The following is a 20,039-nucleotide window of genomic DNA, read 5'->3' as shown; positions in this document are numbered from 1 at the left end:
GCACCATGCTCATTGAATATTATTAAACTGCTTAAAGATTAGGCCACATGCCAGCCAATATATGTGGATACAGCAAGTAACAGAAGCACAGTGGCGTAAAGTGTTTGTAACCTTCAGTAAAGGTACAAATACACCAATCTAAAAATACAAGTTCAAATTATGTATTCAAAATGCAAGTATAATCAGCTAAATGTATTTAAAGTGCCAAATGTAATAGTACTTTTTCTGCATACAAATGGCCTCTGGAACATATGACATTATTAGATTGTTACTAATGCATCAATGCATAAGCTTCCTTTTGTTCTTCAAGATGTAGCTTGTTGTAACTCCTTTATATGAAGTTAGAAAGAGTCACAAGGGGTCACAAGATACAACTGAGAGAATATGAGATGATTAATGGGGTAGGAAAGAAGAAAAAGCTATGCTTCACAAAAAAAAATCAATTTACATTTCGGACATTTCTCCAATGTTTGCTTTTTTTGTGAACTATTGGATAATGTTGGGCCTTAACAGGTATTCAAATCTGACCATCTGAGAGGAGTGAATCCTTCTGTGGAAATGCAAACAACCCAATGGCATCTGAGATGTGACTAATACTCCCAACGAGACACTGCTTCTTTTGTAAGCAGTCACAAGCCAAAAAGGTTGGCAACCTCTGGTTTAATCTGAAACAATACATTGTACGTTTATAATACATGTACAAAGGAACTAGCTGTGAAATTAACACAGTGAGGTAAAAACTTGAATATTTCCATCTGAAGCAGTGGAGTAGAAGTATAAAGTAACAACGTTGGCGCACTAATCTGCCGGGTTACTTTCTTCCATGGACATGACGGACCAGGCAAGACAAAAGGGGGCCTCTTTGAATTTGGAGAAAACTCCACAACTCAAACCAACTTGGCTATGATAGCGTCCAAAAGAGTTAAACTGATGAAACTGATGTACCTTGGTAAAAAGGAGCAAAAAAATTGATAATAATAATGACTTAGCTGGTTCTAGGGAGGATTGCGGCCCCTAAAGTCAACTCCGTGGTGAAACCCATTTCGTTTCCTTCTCTCCCTGCAGGACAAACCATTTGGGTTTAAGATAAGACGGGGCTAGCTTATCACAGTCAGCGATAACTGAAGAAACGAACGACAGCGGGGATTTGCGAGTACTCTTTCTATACCTGTTCTCTCCCCCCTCCCCCTCTCCTCTCTCTCTTGCGCTCCCTTTTGTGTATTCCTCTATTTCCACTGAACGTGCGGCAGCTTTGAACTAGTGCTTTCAGGCTGCAGAGCACAACTCAAGAGACACAGTGTCCCATTTGAAGAGGTCATTTATTTGTATGGCATGAAATGAGGTGAAGATTAATAGCTACACCAGATATATCTGAGCACAAGATTAGTCAAAGGCTTTGTCTGAATACTACAGTGTCAGCAAAAAGGTCAGCGGCTTCCACATATCCATTTAACATCATTATGTTTACTTCCCACTTTCTGCCTACAGTTTCTGCTTAATATTGTGTGAATCAGTGCCTTGGTTCATGATTATATAAGAGGAATTGAAATCGATGCTGGTTGAAATTTTTGGCCATCAGCTTGTTCTAACTTTTGTGTGCAGTGGTTTGAATTCTCGGGTATGAGTCAAACATCTGGGTGTTTGAGGTTTCCTCATTACTCCTGGTTTTATGTGATGTATACCCTTTCAAAAGGCCACACTCCCTCCATCCATCATCAGCAACAAAGGTTGTTCAACCCTGTTCTGATTACAGCGGTCAAGGTGGTATTTTGGAGAGAGAAAAGTGCATCATTTGACTGATAGAACAATGCAGTTTCGAATGTTTATTTTCTTGTCACATAATGTAATGTAATGACAAAAAAAAGAAAGCCTTGGGCAAGACAGTTAATCATGTTCATTTCTATGTGGGTCCTACGTGGTTTTGATATCCACATTTTACTTGTTATTTTGCTTTCTTTTCTAAAAAAGCATCAGGATGTAGCCCCTCAAAAAACTTTCTAAAAAGGCAGACGTCTCTTTGAGGGACATTTCTCGCGTTCCTTCCTGTTCCTTCCTTCTCATATAAGTGTGATTATGTGAATAAATTGGGGGCAGTGCCAGGCGAATAGTAAAAATTGGCACCACACTTATAGCCTTCCCGAGAAATTTCAAAGTAATCACAACTGATCCGTTATAATTACAGCTGTGATATCTGTCTGCGACTTCATAACTGTCTCTTTATACATTCATTGCGATGCAGAAAGTGCTTGAAAATATAAATACAATCTCGCCCACGGTCTAATATCAGAGTTGTACTTCTTTTAAACATCAAAGATAGTTATGGTCTTCAAACAGTGTCTTCATTTAGCGAGAACATATTTAATTAGTGCTAGTTACAGATCCTGAAACAGGTTATTTCTCTCTAGGTGGGTTTTCTTATATGTTTATTAAATGTGCACACTGCATCATGATTTCACATTAATACCAATCCACACATGAATAAACTGCCTTTATCTACATTTGAGTTATTTTTACTTTGATGATTCTGGTTATGTTCTTGAAGTATATTCAGGGATCACTTCTTTTGCTGGAAACTTTTCTATATGTCCAGAAATTAATACGTTCTTCATAAAATATGTTAACTGTGTTTGGGCAGTCAAATAAACTAAAAACCTTTACAGCAAAACATCCATTGTATGTCCTTTATACCTTTAAAATGAATAGTGTTTCCTTTTTACACTGAAAATACACAGTGTACAAGTTTCAATAACTAAAAAATAAATAATAGAAGACACGACTCAGATGGCAAACTTTATGTGAGCTGTATATAAAATGTGAATTTTAACATTGGTATTGATATGGAGTCTCTTTTAATGGTGTCTCTTCTTCTTCGAGGTCATGACCTTTCTCTTCTGTTTCTGTTGGTCACACTAAATTCTGAAAAGAGAAATGTTCATATTATGTGCTGAAACATTTAATCTCTAACAACATGTATTCTTTAAAAGGTACAGCTCCAAAAACTGAAATTAAATGCTTATGAATTGAATCGACAGGTTTAAGTAATTTGCTGCCTGTCCTAATGTCAAACTAATTAACTAAGTAAACATGAAACACATGTTCATGCTCAATTTCCTTCTCAAAGCTCTATTTTTAACATTAAATATTTGTGCTCATTAAGCGGCAATCATTGTAAATTAATGACTTTAACAATCATCTGCGTGGTTGTCAGATTTGTCCGAGGTGTTTCCCTGGAAACATATGCAAACAACCTAACAACATATATAAAAAATAAAATTGACAACACAATCCATGCATTCAGTTCCAAGTAATGTAAAACAACAAAACAATCTCGTTACAAGGTGAACAAAATTATTTAAGAATGGAACAACTGTTTATCATATTCTGATTTATATATTGTTCAAATCTAATTAGTAGGTGGAAATACATAATGTCACCTTTCACATAACATCTTCCTATTACAGGGCTTTTAGTTCCAGAGTAGAGTACAGATTTGGAACTCCTGAGCTGAAAAATCACTTCTGAGAGCATATTTTCTGCAGAGCAAGCTGCTTTGACCTTGCATTTTTGATCTTCTGCTGCCTTGGTCACAAGGAGTTTGGCCGTTGGTTATTTTATCCAATTTGTTATGACAGCAGGTTAGCATTGGTCAGAGTACAACTTGTAGCTTTGCCTGCTCGGGGCAAGTGGAAGCACTTTCATCGAAATTAGTTGATTGAATTTTACTTGGAGCTTACTTGAGCTGAATGACCGGGCAAAGCAGCTCACCAGGTACATGTGCTGGCGACTACTGTGTGTTGGGAAGATTTCACCATAGACAAAAAGGTTTGACACATCTGTTAGCAAGAAACATTTAAAGAAACCAAAGGCAAAGCATTCACATGATGAATGACTATGTATAATATCACGTCAAAGGTTTTGTTGGACAATTTCCATGATTCCCCTTTAGTTCTCCTTCAGCCTGTTGTTGTTATAGTACGTTTTATTACCATTTTCAGCGGTAATATTGCATTTTTAGCCGTGCTACTGACGTGGCTGTGGAGATGGGAAAGTCGGTCTTTCAGTGGGTGCACTGAAATATGTCAACAACTATTGGATGGATTGCTGTGTCATTTGGTACAGACATGGACAGTTACAAGAGGATGAAATGTACAGACATTGGTGATCCCCTGACTTTTACTGTAGAGTCAACAGGTCAAAGTTTTTTCTTCTCCTAAGACATTTTTCAAGGATGGGATTCTATTTTTTCCCCTCCAGCACCACCATGAGTTTGACCTTTGTTGTTTTGAATGTAACGTCTAAACGACTGTGGGGTGGATTGCCGTGAAATTTGAAACGGACATTTACAGTATGTCTTATTTAGGATGAATCGTAATTATCTTTGTTATACCTTAACTTTTCCACTGGTGCCATCATTAGGTCAAAATCACATATTTTTTGGTTAATGACCAAATACCTGTAAAAACTAATGACCTTCCCGGAAACTTCAGCTGTACTTTGTGTCGAATGCTAATTAGCAAATATTAGCATAATAACACAATTACACTAAGATGGTAAAGATGGAAATACTCAGTCAACCAACTCTTAACATTTCATGTCAGAACTCACAGTTCAGCCTCCATTAAGTTGCTGATTTTGTTTTATCTTTGCTTTTGCTTCTTTGGTGATTAAATTCACCCTCATGAGGCTTCTTCAAAGCTTTCCAGTCATTAGTGTCTGAAATGATAAAATTACTTACGTTCTGCTACCAACGTGCCTGAGAGGCTGCCGATGTACTTTGTGTTCCAATTCCAGCAACATTATGTTGACCAGACATAAATTAATAGTGGGGTTACCATTGAAATATCTGAGATCAATCTTGTTCTGAATGAACAAATAATGAGGATTTTCTATTTTATTTCAGGAAACTAAACAAGCATTGCATTGATATTCTAAAACAGTAATCTACTTTACTTCTCTCAGAGGACTTATTTTACTTTGCGGAGCTTTTCAGATGAAGGAAGTCATGAACACCTCTCTTCTCGAAACACAATATCCTCAGTCTACATCGTCTGACATTTGGCAAAGCAGTACACAAAACAAAAACACATGCAAGTCAAACTTTTAATTCATAGCATGTTCTCTCTGTTCACTTGAGTGTGGAACTGCAAGTCAGGCAGTACACTAAAGTATCTGTGAAGGTCATTTCACATGGAAAGCTTCCACCTTGAGCTTTTTGGTAGTAGAATAACTTTGTATACGAGTCAAAGCACTGCCAAATGCAATATTAGTTCAAAGAGCTTTCCCTTGGGCAAATGTTGTACAAAGAATACTAGACATAATGTGTGCAGGGTGCCAGAATTGAACGTCCATATCCTTTGGTTCCTTGAGTTTTGCCCCAGTTCAGCTCACTATGCTGCCTTTGCCTTCCTTCTCATAGTCTGTTTTTATATAAAGGTAGAAAATCACAGTAGTTTAAAAGCTGTAAGAGGGAGATAGGCAAGTAGAAAGTCCTGCCTATACAGTACACAAAGCTTTATTAAAATGCATCTCCTTTCCTGCTGCTGAGACTTGCATGTTGTTATCATATTAAAAGGTGTCAAATATGTGATGCAAGCAATCAAATATGAACATGTTCAAATATTATCAATTCAGCATTAGGGATTCATATAAGCACAGCATATACTGTACGCTGCACTTACAGTTGAGGTCAGACATATTGAAAAGGCAACAAAGGCTGACAGTCTTTTGTTCACGCTGCTTTCATTTTTATGACATTTTTGCTCCCACTTTGTGTCTCTCTCATTACAGAAGACACTCCATTTGAGCAATGGGGCTATTTCTTGTACCACCTTGTACTTTATTCGTTCCGATGTATATCTCTGTCTTGATGGGCTATTAGGGAAAACATCTGTCAGCTGTGTAGCAGGAGCACATTTCCGTCCCAGGTGACAATCATGGTTTCAAATGATACCAGGATCTTCTTCTTCTTCTTCTTCTTCTTCTTCTTCTTCTTCTTCTTCTTCTTCTTCTTCTTCTTCTTCTTACTCGCTTTCTCTCTGTTTCTCATTCTATGTTTTTCCTCATCAACTCACTTTCATTTAAGTTCAGACTGTGTCGGCATGGTCGAGAGATTCCTTGCATTGCAAAAGCACAGAGTGACATAATGAATTAAATTTGCTTCTCTCTCTCTCTCTCTCTCTCTCTCTCTCTCTCTCTCTCTCTCTTTTTCTTCCTCTGTCTCTCTCTTCTAGCCATTTAGTCTGCTTACGTACTTAGCTTTATGAAAATGATGTACCTATATACGTATATGATGTCGCTATATAAGAAAATTTGCCTCCTGCAGGCTCACCTCCTCTACCTTCGGGCTGCCATTATCATTATTTTAATATAAATGTATCTGTTTATTATTATTTGTCTGAGCTTGTTTAGCGCATAAACTACTTAAATTGTGTTGTTTCATTACTTTTATACTTTTAAATGGACGTATTATTTCAGTTCTCCTTAACGCATTCTTAACTGAACTACATTGTACACTTACAGTTGTTGTTGTATTTTTCCCCAGGGAATTTGGGAGATGGAAGGTGAACAACTTAGCGGTGGAAAGGAGAGATTTCTTGGAGTCTTCGTTACCTCTGACTCCTGAGTTTGTCAGGAACATTCGACTTCTGGGCCGCAGGCCCACTACCCAGATGATCACTGACAATCTGATCAGGAAGTATGGGACTCACTTCCTTTTGTCAGCTACACTGGGAGGTAAACAAACAAAGTCTTGAATATATGTTGAATGCATTGTTTACATTAGCTATCCTTATGGTAACTACTTGATCCTTGGAATAAATTGGTCAACTGACTCCACCAGCATTGTGTTTGTTCACTAAGCCATGCACTTAGTTTTTCATTTCAAGCCTTGGATTCCAGCTCGACATGTATGCAATTTCCAATAAAAAAGGAGGCACATTAAAAAGCATAGTAATCATGGGAACAATGGGTCCTTGATTCCAGACAGACTTAGACTGAAGCAGCCTTCTCATTGTTAGTCAGCAAGTGTCAGTTTTGCTGGATGAAATGTTTACCGTTGCAGGAGGATTTTATTATCAGTAGCCAATTGTTGAAAACTGTCTTTGGTTGATTTTGTTAGGTTTCAACTGACTTGATTGAAAATGGGAACCCTGCAAAAAGGGATACAGAGATAAAACTCATGCTAACTCAACACTGCATGTATAAGAACCAGTTAAAACCAGCTGATATTACATGAGAAGACGACATATGAATAAAGAAGAAGTTGTTGCATTCCAGAATAGCACTAATTAGCCCAAACAGTGAAGCATGCAATATGAGGGAAAATGTGTTTTTCGTTATTTCTTCGATCCTACATGAAAAAGGCTTTAGTAAAGTATACATGCTATAGTGAGAAGAGCTTTTAGAGTTTGCTCACCCAGGTGTTGCTTATAGATGGCACAATAACTCAGTCACAGTAAGTAACTGAATAACTCATCACAGCAAAATAATATGCCACCGCTGGCACAGATATTGCTCTTCATGAATGTACGAATACATGTAAAACCCTGTGTACTGTAAACCCGCCACTCCCAGCGACAGTCACCTCATTTCTTGCTTTTCTGAAGTGTGGTGAATGAACAAAATGTAATAGTCCTCTGAACGAAGAAAAAATAATGGGAAAAAACAAAAACAAATTTAAGATTCCAGAGAGGTCCAGCCGAGTCTTGCAAAGCCGATTTGCTTTTACAGAGCAACACTTGTCAGTTATTTTCTACCGACTCCTGGCTTGGAAAAGGTCGCTGTTGTGAGTGGCTGCATATAATGCAACCCTACCAGCTGTCTGAGCTGATGCAGCCCCTCACTCTGGCTCCCAGCCAGCACTTAGTGGTATGAAGAGAGGAGAATGAGGAGTTTGCCTTGGATTGTTGCCAGAGATAAGCCTCTGTGGTTCTGAATGGATAGCCTCCGTGTTCGGAAACATATGGACTTAATGAAATTAATAAATAGATTGGGATATTAAAAGGGTGCCCTTCAGCAGCTTACGAAGAAAGGCAGTGGGCAGAAAAATCGCCCTGAAACATTAACACTGCATTATGATGAAGAATATGACGTGCAGTGTCTTGGGGACTCTCAAGCTAAGAGTGTGTGCTGCACCATGGCCCCTAGACTTATGAAGAACTGATTGCTATGATCTACGGATACGAGGTGACGTGTCCTATCTTTATTGTGGTCAAGTATCTTTGTGCTTCAGAGGCTTCTGTATTGCTGTTCCAGTGCGTTTAACAACCTTGAATATAGCAGTACATGTAATGTATTATAATATAGTGTAATGTAATTCTCCTAAAGCACAGCAGGTTACATGTGTTAAAATTATGTTAAATTGTAGATTAATTGTAATACATTCAAAACTTTAAAAAGGTATATTTACCCACAATGAAAAGAATGCTAAACGCATTAATAATGCTTATTAACAGAAAGTCCAAGTGAAAAGGTCTGACACAGTTGACATGCTATTTATTGATAGGTGGAGGGGAAGTGCGGCCCATAAACACCTCAGCAATGAGTGCAAGTGCCAAAGATAGAGACACACACCAACAATCACTAAAACACTTAAGATATTAACTCTTTGATTTTATGTCGGGGAAGCGCACAGATAGCGATAGATAATTTGCACACTCTATTAGTTTTTCAAATGGTACTAGCAATTTTCTTAAATTGTATGTTCCTGTGCAGGAGAAGAGGCCTTAACGATATTTGTGGACAAGAGGAAACTGAGTAAGAAAGCAGAGGTGAGCGATTACTCGGGAAACTCGTCCACTGTGACTCTGGAGGCTCTGCACCAGCTGGCTGCCTCCTACTTCATCGACAGGGAGAGCACTCTGCGCAAGCTGCACCACATCCAGATAGCCTCCACTGCCATCAAGGTAATGCCTTTGTATCTCTATTGTTGAGTTCTTGGGGCACACTCACAGGCTAATGCATCGTTTATAAAAGATTCAATCTTCTTTAATCTTCCATCAGCCCAATATCAAGTCAATATCATTAGATAGGCTATGACAATAAGCTGAGATGGTAAAAAGCTAGGAGGCTGGTTGCCTTGGTTGATTACTGTCTCTCTTCCTTTGGGAACCTTTTTGTTGACTTTGTTGCCTTTTCTCTTATAACCTTTCATAACATAATCGTGTATGGGTGTTCCTGTGTTTGCATACTAATTTTGCAAATGGTGTTATGTAGCTTGTACCAAACCAAATATAAAGAAAATGTTTTTGTCTGAAATCAGGTAAAATAATGCATCCTATATCACTGGAGACATGGCCAACTCAAAAAAGCAGTCTGGTCACAAGTGCTTACAGACTTAAAAGTAATAACATAATCAAAAGCTAAATAAGGAAACATTGGGACATATTGAAGCATAGTATAATTGTTCCATATACAATGGAGTTACTCTCAACTAATACAACAAATATATATTTTCATTAACAGCAGAGAGCAAGTGCTCTGTTCTCAGAAGCGATGACTCACAAACATAAGACCTCGTGCTCCTGTCTCTTTTTGTATCCTTTGTTATAAAGTGGCAGAGTGGCTTTGATTGTAAACTTAAGCATGTACAAAACCACAGTACATGATTTCTGGGTTTAAGGATTCAAGATTTACCTCTCACTGCCAACTGGAGCTGCTAACATGGGAAGCTGCTCAGAGAAGCTTCTTAGGAAATCCTTCTTTGAATGAAAGAAGAGCAAAGTTACCATAGCTGGAAGTGATACTAACGATATCAGAACTGTATCAGAAACATTCAGATGTGTGATGCATTTGGCATTGTAGAGTATGGAGAACAATCATGGTAGGGTAAATGCACCAAATTTAGTGTTTTACCACATTCCAAGAGACAATTTTAGTTTTTGTCTCTGACAAGTAAATTGCAATGCAATTCCTAGTAATAATAGAGATATTAACTAGAATGATAAATGGAGAGCACAGACCTTCGCCAAGGCCAATAGTGCATTCACATGCTCCTCGGTTGGTCCCATTTCCCAAGTTAGGAAGTCATTCCGACATTGGTGCATTCGTGACCTTAAATGTTAATGTGGAAACAATATGGACACTTCAAAGAAGATGTGTTGTATTTTATTGCTCAGAGCGTTTGAACAACACCTAGATATCTGTTTCTAAATTGTTGTTCCTACTTCAGGGGGCGTTTATGTGAATTTTCCCGTTTGGAAAGAGATTTTTCTCTGATTATTCCAACTCCACATGAATGCAGCACAAATGCCCCTTCTCCCAATGTTTAGATGTTGTTCTTGGCCCATGCTACACCCTTCCAACAAATGTAATTTATTTTCAAACAGACAGAAAATCTCCTTGGCGGAGGTATATAGAAAAGTTCAAAATATACAAACGAAATAACAAAAACGATTGCCAAGAAATAAAAGAAGTATCAGTAAGATACATATCATTAAATACTACTTTAGTAAATAAAAAAAGTCTTGAAATACGTTTAACTCTGTGTACCTCTTAATATCTATGTACAGTGCCGACATTAGAAACAGTTACAGATTCCAATTTCAATTTCAGAGTTTAAATGTGTCTGTTGCTTTTAGGTGTCATTTGCAAAGTAGAAAACTGCAGCACATGGTAATGATTTCCTTGTTATAATACAATGATAACGGTAATGAAAATAAAATGGGAGATGACGGTTTTTATCAGCCTGCTTGTGATGAGATATGATCTTCATCCGCCGTGAGCATATAAAGTCTGGAGGAAGCTCCGTGATGAGCACATATGGTGAGGGGAAGATAAATGAATCTTGTTAAACACAGCTCGTGACAGGTTTCTGCCTCCGGTTGTCACCTTCAGGCAGCATGGGGTTAATAGGGCTACAGAGTGCAGGATGACCCTCGTTTCTGCCTTTTTCATTCTTCAGAACACAGCGGTAGTGTGCTTGTGAAGTGTGGCTTTCTCTGCTGTAGCAGAACATGAATCAGACTACCTGTACTTATATCAAAGCTCTGTCCTCTCACTACATTGTGTTCGGGGAGGGACGGATATTTCTTTTGCAGCTAAGGTGGGCGCATCAGAGGTGCAGAGGCAGATGCTTTTGTCTGTTTCATTTCTTGGGAATTAGGGTTTTGCTGTAGCTACACAGAGGAAGAGAAGAAGAGAGAGTGTGCTTTCATGCTCCAAAGGCAGTGATCTGGCGTATCTGACAGGTAGGAAGTGGAAAGAGGAGAGATTCAACTCCATCACTGGTAGAAAGTGAGTCAAAGGAGCGATACATTCCTCCACATCATTTCCACAGGGCGTTGACCCACACAGCAGCAGAACAGGTACAACTACGCACTCCTCTGCATTCATTTGAAATCAAACAAGTTTAGGAATGGAAAAGAGAGGCGGGTGAGGAAAAGACCCCCCTGCTGTCTGCACGCAAAGGGGAAATTGAAGCTCATTTTGGAGGAAAAGCCTGTTACTGTTGTAGTGTTCTGGGGATTGGCTGTGGAAATTTGGGCTCTGTTAAAGGAGTCACGGCGCATAGTAGAGTCTGTGATCAAGTTGCCTTGTTTGTACAATAACTAATGACTCCAGTTGTTCGAGAGCAACGGGGATCAGTTTTGAGTATTTGACCGAATCGATGACAATATCCCCATCTGACTGTGGCCACGTTTGCCAGTCTGCCTGCACATAGTAATGAACAAGGCGACATACTTGAATGAGAAAACAGCAGGAATCTCTCTTTTCACATTTTCATCTCATGGGCAGCCTCTATTGTATTGTGTTCTCATAATAAAAGAGAAACAAATGTTTTTGCTGCCGGTCTCGATTTATTGTTGTCTGGACTGTCACAGAGTAGATAGACGGCTAACTTGATAATCTATTATCACACTCAAACCAAACATATTTTAAAGTATTGAACAACTGCCACAAGAATATATTTAAAACAACACACCTGCACATACTGACACTCTCATAAACTAAGAAAATACATCTTAAAGCTGCAGTAAACATTGATTCAAAGGGCTGTGTGAAGGGGGTCGCTTGTGGTGATTATCACAACTACAGCTACAGCTTTTTAGCCTCATTCAACTGATTGTTTTGTTTTTTGGCCCACAACTCTTCAGTTCTGTTCAGTCTCATAGCTTTTAACCAACCTGTTTCCAGCTGCAGAAAGCACCCATTTCCACCAAACAAGCTCTGATAAACATACGCTAGCTGAGTTTGTGGCTAGCTTTTGAAGAACGTTTAAGATCTTAAGCATAAAGTTTTCTCAGCAGCTGGTGGAGGCCAAACCTGAGCTAAAAGCAGAGTGAATATTCAGTCCTGGTTTCACTTCCAGGGCGTTAAATACCAAGGGCCCACTGCCCACTGCCCTTGCAGTTCTAAGCAGTGGGCAGTGGGCCTTGATACTGATGCACAAAGCACCATTTGGCGTTCTAGTGAGACTCACCAGGGTTTCAAGTAACTTTAACGTAAACCCAGTTGCGACATTATTAGATGCAAAAATGATTAGAGTGCAAAAGTCTTCTTTGGGTGTGAGGGAGAAGTAGCGAAGGATCAAACAAACACAAGATTTTCGCCTAGGAGGCCGATGTTAGTGTCCCGTATGAAACCAAAAGCCGATTTATTTTATTGAACGTTATGTCACGTGACGTTACGTTCGTAGCTTATTTTAACCCAAACCATGATCTTTTTTCTTAAGCTAACAGTAGTCTTTTCTGCCTAAACTTAACTGAGTGGTTCTGTTGCCTAAACGTGGACACTACGTCACTGAGTTTACAACGTTGACCATGCACAAAACCTTCTTCATCAAGATACTACGCAAAAGAGTATACATATAGGCAAATGTTTCTCTACCGTATGTCAGCTGGACGAGTGTGTAGTCAATAGATTCAGGAGTAGAAGGATCTTCGGTCCTTGGAAGTGTTTTTTTTTTCCAATTCTACATTCCTATTTTAAAATGTTCATTTAATAATCCTCGATGTTTCTTAAAATAGAAATGTTGGAGTCTCCAAGTAAATATAATAAATAAAATAAAAACACCACACACCACAGTTGCTAACTTTTTCAAAATGTACCTACAATTTGAAAGGCAATGTATTTAACTTACAGATTACTACTAGAGGCCCACATGAAATCATTTTAAGATCAGTGATTTTATGTTTTTCCCCCAATGGATTATTTTTTACCTTCTATCTTTTTCTTTGTAGATATAAAAGCTTGTACCCTTTTTTATTGAAGAAAAATATAGCAGCTCTTTGTGTCAGTCTTTGAAGTGTGCACTTAACATTGTCAATGCAGTAAACTCAAAAAATAAATAAAAAATACTTTACTAATGTGTTATGTATAACCATTTTATAACATGACAATATGTCAGACAGCGTGTCTGCTGCCCTCTAGTGGCACTTAATCATTTAATGTGCTCCGTGAAGTTGGATCACATTCTTTGGCAGGCTGTTTCAAGAACCAGGAACATAATTATTCAAATGTGTTTAGTTGTAAATGTATTTTCTTCAATGATCAACATTTCTTATCTCTGTTTGCTTCTCTTGCTCCAACTAAATGATCACTCTTAGAACTGTATCACCTGGACTAAAAGTTAACTACATGGGGCGTCCCGGTAGCTCAACCGGTAGCACAGGCATCCCATATACAAAGGCTTAGTCCTTGCCCACAGTGGCCACTGTTTTGAGTCAGACCTGTGGCGTTTGCTGTATGTCGTTCCTTCTCTCCCCCTTCACAATCTGCACTTCTCTATCATAAAAAAAAAAGTTACATGAAATAATATATACCAAAGAAAGGCCAAATCTAGCACAGAGCGCCAACCTTTGCTTCATTCTCTCAAACAGCCTTGTGCCAAGATACAGGTGGCCAATAATGTCCTATTACGTATTTTAATATACCAGAATGTATACTGAATAGCAGCTTCTATGCAAAACGGAAATTGAATTGAATGCTCTGCTCATCAGTCAATGTTTTGCCGTATGGCATATCATATGGCATATCAAATATTTCCTTATAATGATTCAATATTCATGTGGTCTGAAACCCAGGGTTGTATCTGATTTCCTCACATTCATACCAGCATTATGAGGGAAACAAGGGATTTATATTGTGATATGAATATTATTGTTGAAGAATTGTACTCAAATTAGCTTTTTCCTTTTCTAATTCTCAGAAGATATGTGCTATTCCTCTCACAAACCCCTTTATTCTGGATTAGGGTTTTGATTAAAGAGCCACTGAGTTTTCACTTCCCTGCATCACCGGCCTCATATGAGTACCCAAGCCCTTCAGCCCTCTATGAATGTGTTACTGATCGACTGACCCTCATTGTCTCGCCTCATCTATCTGTCACTTTACACCAACTGTTCTTTGACAAGCCTGACCAGGACAAATCGCTGAACAAAATATGGTGTCCTAGAACCACAAAGAGAGAAAAATGAGAATCAGTTAGATGCTCTCCGCCGTGTCACAGCAAGAAAAAGGAGAGCGTAAAAATAAGATCTCTTCTTGCAAATGAAGTGAAAGCGGATGCTTTGCTTGAGCTGCTTTGTGGCAGAAAGGTCAATCGAAATGTCTTCAATCAGTGACGAGACAAAAAAAAAGAAACGTGAAGCATTCTCTCAAATACATTAGCGCAGCAAAGCACTCTTAAACCAATTTTCGAGGAATCTAAATGAGCTTAACCCAGTTTTCCATGTGTTTCACAAGTACAATCGATTATGTAGAAAACTCTATGCTTCAACAGAACAGAGAAAGCCTTTTATGTTACACAAGGCACATTTGCTCCCCTCAAACTCATTTTTTGAATCTGAAATATAGAAGTACCCTTTAAATATATTTTTTTCTAAAGAAGTATAACTTAACGATGTTCTAAAATGGAAGCTGTCGAGAATGTATAAATGAGCTTTTGATTTGTTGTTTCCCAGGTGACGGAGACCCGCACAGGTCCTCTTGGATGTAGTAACTATGACAACCTTGACTCTGTTAGCTCTGTGCTTGTTCAGAGCCCTGAAAATAAAGTCCAGCTGCAAGGTTTGTCTTCTAAATATTGGTCTGAAAAGTATCACATTGGATAAACAACAGTAGCATACAGATTTATAGGTTTTATTAAGTACGTTAGCTCAGCCAGCACTATATTACCACTATACTGTCACTCCCCAAGTTCCTAATTCGATGGCGATTCTAAACCTAACTTGGATTTACAGGCTTGCAGGTGATCCTTCCAGACTACTTGAAAGAGAGCTTTGTGAAGGCTGCGCTCAGCTACATAGCCTGTAATGGAGAGGGTGAATTCGTCTGCAGGGACAACGACTGCTGGTGCCATTGTGACCCCAAGTTCCCCGAGTGCAACTGTCCCTATATGGACATCCAAGCCATGGAGGACAGCCTGGAGCGGATCACAGAGACATGGGGGATACTCTATAAAGAGTTTGAGGTATCAGGTAAGAAAGCCCTCTGGACAAAAACATTTTTTTGCTCCCTTTCACATTGCATGCCTCATCTTAAATGCAGGAAAGAAATCAAACTTTTAGAATATAAATCATTCATATGAGAGGGAGTGAGGATGAATTCAAGTGTTTTATCTGCACTGTTACATCTGAGTGAGGTTCCTATATGTAAGCTCCTCCCTAGTTTGTGATTTATTGGTGAACTACCTAGTACCTAGGACCGGATTAAATCAAATAAATAAACAGCTTTCGGCTCAGGTAGTTTACAATATGTCTGGAGCAGATTAATCAGCAATAAAACCCACTTATTGCCACTCCAGTTTTCCATATCACCAGAGAAACAGAGTTTAAGCAGAAGCTCTTAGTATAATGTTTGGTTATTATTGCTGTGCTCCGTCACCCTGCCTTGGTTATTATTAGTCAGGTGAAATCAAAATGGCAGTCTTTTTTTCTAATTCCTCAGATTTGGCTGAAATATCCCTTAGTGCAATTACTTTTAAAGTTTATGTTTTAATAGCTGGGTGTGAAGTGATGGCAGGAGCGTGCCCAGAATGCAGACGCCCGCAAGTGTTATAGACGTGTCCTTCAGCGAGGGATATTACAGATTTTTAGCTCGCTGTTTTATAAGCAGAGGAAGACACCAGGAAGTGATCTAACCATTGGAAAAGTTGGAGTTTAAATAGCAGCTCCTCCCTAGTACCAATACTATTGGTAACCTTGCACCAAATGGTGACAAAAAAGGACCTAACAGAATCAGAAATCCAAACAGTTTTTATCAAGACTTTCTGTAGCTCATTGTTACAATATGTGGATGTTACATTCATACTAAATAGAATTCACATATGTTATGTGCAATCTAGGGCGATGCTGAAGTGAAGATGATGAATGTGACAAAAGTCATCATATTTTTCAAATTAAATTGAATTATTTTACACATTTTACACAATGGTACAATGTAGAAGGAAAAAAATGCATAAAGGCGGTTCACCTTTAACAGATAAATATGACAATGGTCATCATAGTGATACTAGCAGTATTAATACTGTATCAGAGACTATATTTGACATTTTTAAATAATAATGTATTATGGTCTTCAAAATGATGACACTTAAGTGAAGCTTACTCTGTATCATAACACCAAAGTTAAAACCATTAAAAGTGTTGCTTTCTGCTTCAAAGTGGACCCTCTCATGTCTTTTATCGTCTTTAGTGTCATTCCAGATGCTTTTGGTTTATTTTTGCTTTACTGAACATGATCAAAATGTTTGAGTTAACTTTTCAAAGCACCACCAGCTAGATGCTGCATCCTAATTCAAAGCACTCCAATGTCCACATTTCTAGCTCAAATAGAACAGGCTGCCAAGGTCTGGCCAATTTTAAAGGCTGCTTCAAATGCAACTAAGAAATACAGCCTTGTTGTGTCTTTAAACTGGATGACAAAACTGGCGCATCCTCACATTTTATAGCATCACATAATCCAATGTGCACTGATCAATTGTTTAATGGAGCGTTGAGGTGATCCTTTGTCAAGTCGTAAAGTTAGGAAATATCACATGACCACATTGTATTTATGCTGGTCTTTATTGACTGGTAAATATATCATATGAAAGAAAGACATGTTCTGAACACAGCACAGAAAAATCAAAGCCAGGCCGTATAGATATATTTAACACGGAACACTATTTGCCAGTTGTCCGTTATATGTTGAAGTAAAATGACACAACTCATACTGTATAATCTGCTATCAATGGACCAACATTTGTCATGGTAATTGCATGAGAGGTTAGTGGAAGCCAACAATCCTCTTGGAAATAAACATGGCAATGCTGTATTGGCGATAAAATGATAAGAGATCCCCTTGAATGTGTCTTTTCTGTTGTTACAGATGAATTCAAGGCGTTCTATGCAAGGCTTCCCCAGAACTATTTCCTGAACGTGTCAGGCATCCAACACTTGTGGTCGATGGACAACCTGTTCCAGTGGCGATATGAGCAGCTGGAGAACAGCATGCGGCTCCTCTCCGGTAGAGCCCAGAGAGTCATCTTCAAGCTCTTCAGTCTGAGTAAAAGATGTCACCGACAGCCCCAAGTCCGCCTACCAAGAGAACGGTGAGCACAAGAACTGAAAACTATTTTAACTATGTATGCATGATACTTTTTACACAATTTGACAATGTTTTAATATGTTTTAGTCAAGGGTAACTTTGCTTTAATGGCAGTAGTAGGCTAACTCATGATCAGTTTATTTTTGTATGTAGTATGTTTGAACACCCTTTACTTTCTGTTTGATCTCCAGCTACTATACATCAAGTCAGCCTGTATTTCTCTTTTTAGACTAATCCAGGGATGTAGGTGGAAGTACAAAAGCTGCCATTGCACTTGTATACCCTTGCATGTAATGTATGCAAAGGATTTCATTTGGTGTTTTTTTTAAGTTATATTTTTGGGCTTTATGATAGAGAGAGGTGGAGATCGTGAAAGGAGAAGAGACATACAGCAAATGACCATGGGTTGGACTCGAACCACGGGTCGCTGTGGCAAGGACTCAGCCTTTATATATGGGTTGGCTGTGCTACCGGGTGAGCTACCGGGACGCCCAAAGGATTTAATTTGTATCTCTTTTGTACAGCTTTCGGCAAGAAATATATACATCCTGTTCCACGTTAAAATGCAGTAAAATTCAATTAAAACAAGCCAGAAATTGACTGTGAAATAGTTTTACCTTTTCAAAGCAAATTTAGCGGACTTTTTATAGACGCACGTCTTTCCATCCTGCAGATCACCATAATTGAGCTTACCTTGCTTAAGGCCCTGTCACACATATCCGTATGACAGAGACGTATGCCGGTGCATACAAAATATCGGCAATAGGTTGATATAAATTAAGGGTATGCTGTGAACGTTTGAAGGACGCAGACGTTACGCCGAACACGCCGTACATACACAGTTCCATATGGCAGAAACATATGCCGCCGGATATGAAAATTAGCTCAAAATGTGTCAGAGTCCAACTTTTCCACAGCGGTGTTGTAGCTGACGCATACATAACGAATAAATAACAAATTATTATACGTATGTCAAACATTGATAGCTTATCACTTACTTATTTAAACGTATCAGAACCTCTGGCCAACGGAGCTGGAAAAGTGCCATCTGGTTCACGTCGGCAGGCATAATCTTAACATAGGGTAGGAATAGGGTATCCACTCGTTATGAATACATTGGCTGTAGGATTCACCGTCAGCCGACGTAGCCTATATCTAACGTACCTCTAACGTAGTCATGTAGGTATTCACGTAGGTATGTATGTACTATATTTACGTAGGTAAGTATTCACGTACGTATTCCGTATTCACGTATGTCTAACGTCACGTAACGTCTGCATATCTTATGAAGCACACGTCGGGTACGTCCGGTACGTCCGGTAATTTTGCTCAAAACATCAGCGTTCAACAACGCACCCCAGTGTAACACAGCAAGCTCTTAACGAATACTACTTGTACCTTACCTTATATCTATGTAAACCAGCGTGTTGCCGATATCTTGTATACACCATATATATATATATCAGTCTCCACTCCATTAAATCTTTTTAGGGCTTGATGACATTCATTAAAATCATGAAATCTTGAATAATAGGATAATAATAATAATAATAATAATAATAATAATAATAATAATAATAATAATAATAATAATAATAATAATGATAATAATTATACAAATTCTTAATACAAAAAATATTCTTAATAATCTACAAATAAGAAAATTGCACTTTTACAATTTTATATCTTTCTCAGCTTTAGTTTAGTTTAGGGTTTTAGGTTTTAGTTTAGTTTGCTCTCAAGGTTAAGTGAAACCAATGTTGAGTGTTGTTAGGAAACACTTAACAGTATGGACATTTTATACAACCTACCCTCCACTTTGACCTCTGTGACTTTTTGTGAAGCTATAACATCACCCACCTTCAGCCTTAGTTGCTGACAGAGGACAGTCATTTTGTTACATGCCAGCAAGAGGTCACTTGTCAGTAAAATAAATACAAATAGGTCATTTTTAATGTTTGACCAATGCTGGTGAGGACAGTTTCCGAATTTCAGAGCAGTGTTTAAGACGGAATACAATTCACATTCGCTCAGTCTACCTTTCTATGTCAGAGGGCCTGATTGCTGAAGGGAATCCAACCGTTATTGTCAGTCGCAGTGCTAGGATCGACTGAGCTTCTACAGTAATGGCGGCAATACTAGAGAGCACAACACATAAATCAACCGGCAGATTAATCTTTATGGTGCATGGATAGAGTCCAGTGTCCATGGATAGAGTCCAGTGTCCAGTCTCTCACCTGGTTTCTTTGCCTCTTCTTTCTTTTCTCTGCCTCAGTCCTAATCTGTGTCATTTTTGCTGCCTCCGTCTTGCCAAAACACAGATTACCGTAATCACTGATCTCTGCAGCTGATATTCACAAACACTTGCCAGGAAAACACTTGCCAGGCAGTGTTTATCTATGTTATTACCGCAACGTCAACTCTGAAGCTTTCCCTTTCTTTTCTTTCTTCACAGAAATATTCATACTCAGAAGAAAGAGATTGAGAATGAGATGTTTGTCAGTTTTGCCTGG

General features: G+C 38.6%; 1 protein-coding gene across 2 annotated transcripts in view; it reads left to right on the top strand.

Annotated features, from left to right (window-relative positions):
- The window catches only part of LOC115007619 (BMP/retinoic acid-inducible neural-specific protein 3-like), a 48,109-nt gene that overhangs the window by 22,764 nt on the left and 5,306 nt on the right, over positions 1–20,039 (top strand). For both annotated transcript variants that reach the window (XM_029430565.1, XM_029430563.1), the window contains exons 3-7: positions 6,542–6,732; positions 8,713–8,903; positions 14,901–15,006; positions 15,180–15,416; positions 17,308–17,530. In XM_029430565.1, the coding sequence (XP_029286425.1) occupies positions 6,542–6,732; positions 8,713–8,903; positions 14,901–15,006; positions 15,180–15,416; positions 17,308–17,530 (948 nt within the window). The remainder of the gene's footprint in view (positions 1–6,541; positions 6,733–8,712; positions 8,904–14,900; positions 15,007–15,179; positions 15,417–17,307; positions 17,531–20,039) is intronic.

The sequence above is a fragment of the Cottoperca gobio genome, chromosome 4 (assembly GCF_900634415.1).
Source record: "Cottoperca gobio chromosome 4, fCotGob3.1, whole genome shotgun sequence".
Classification (NCBI taxonomy): Eukaryota; Metazoa; Chordata; class Actinopteri; order Perciformes; family Bovichtidae; genus Cottoperca; species Cottoperca gobio.
Note: the sequence above shows the minus strand (reverse complement) of the source record. Positions and strands in the feature narration are given on the sequence as shown.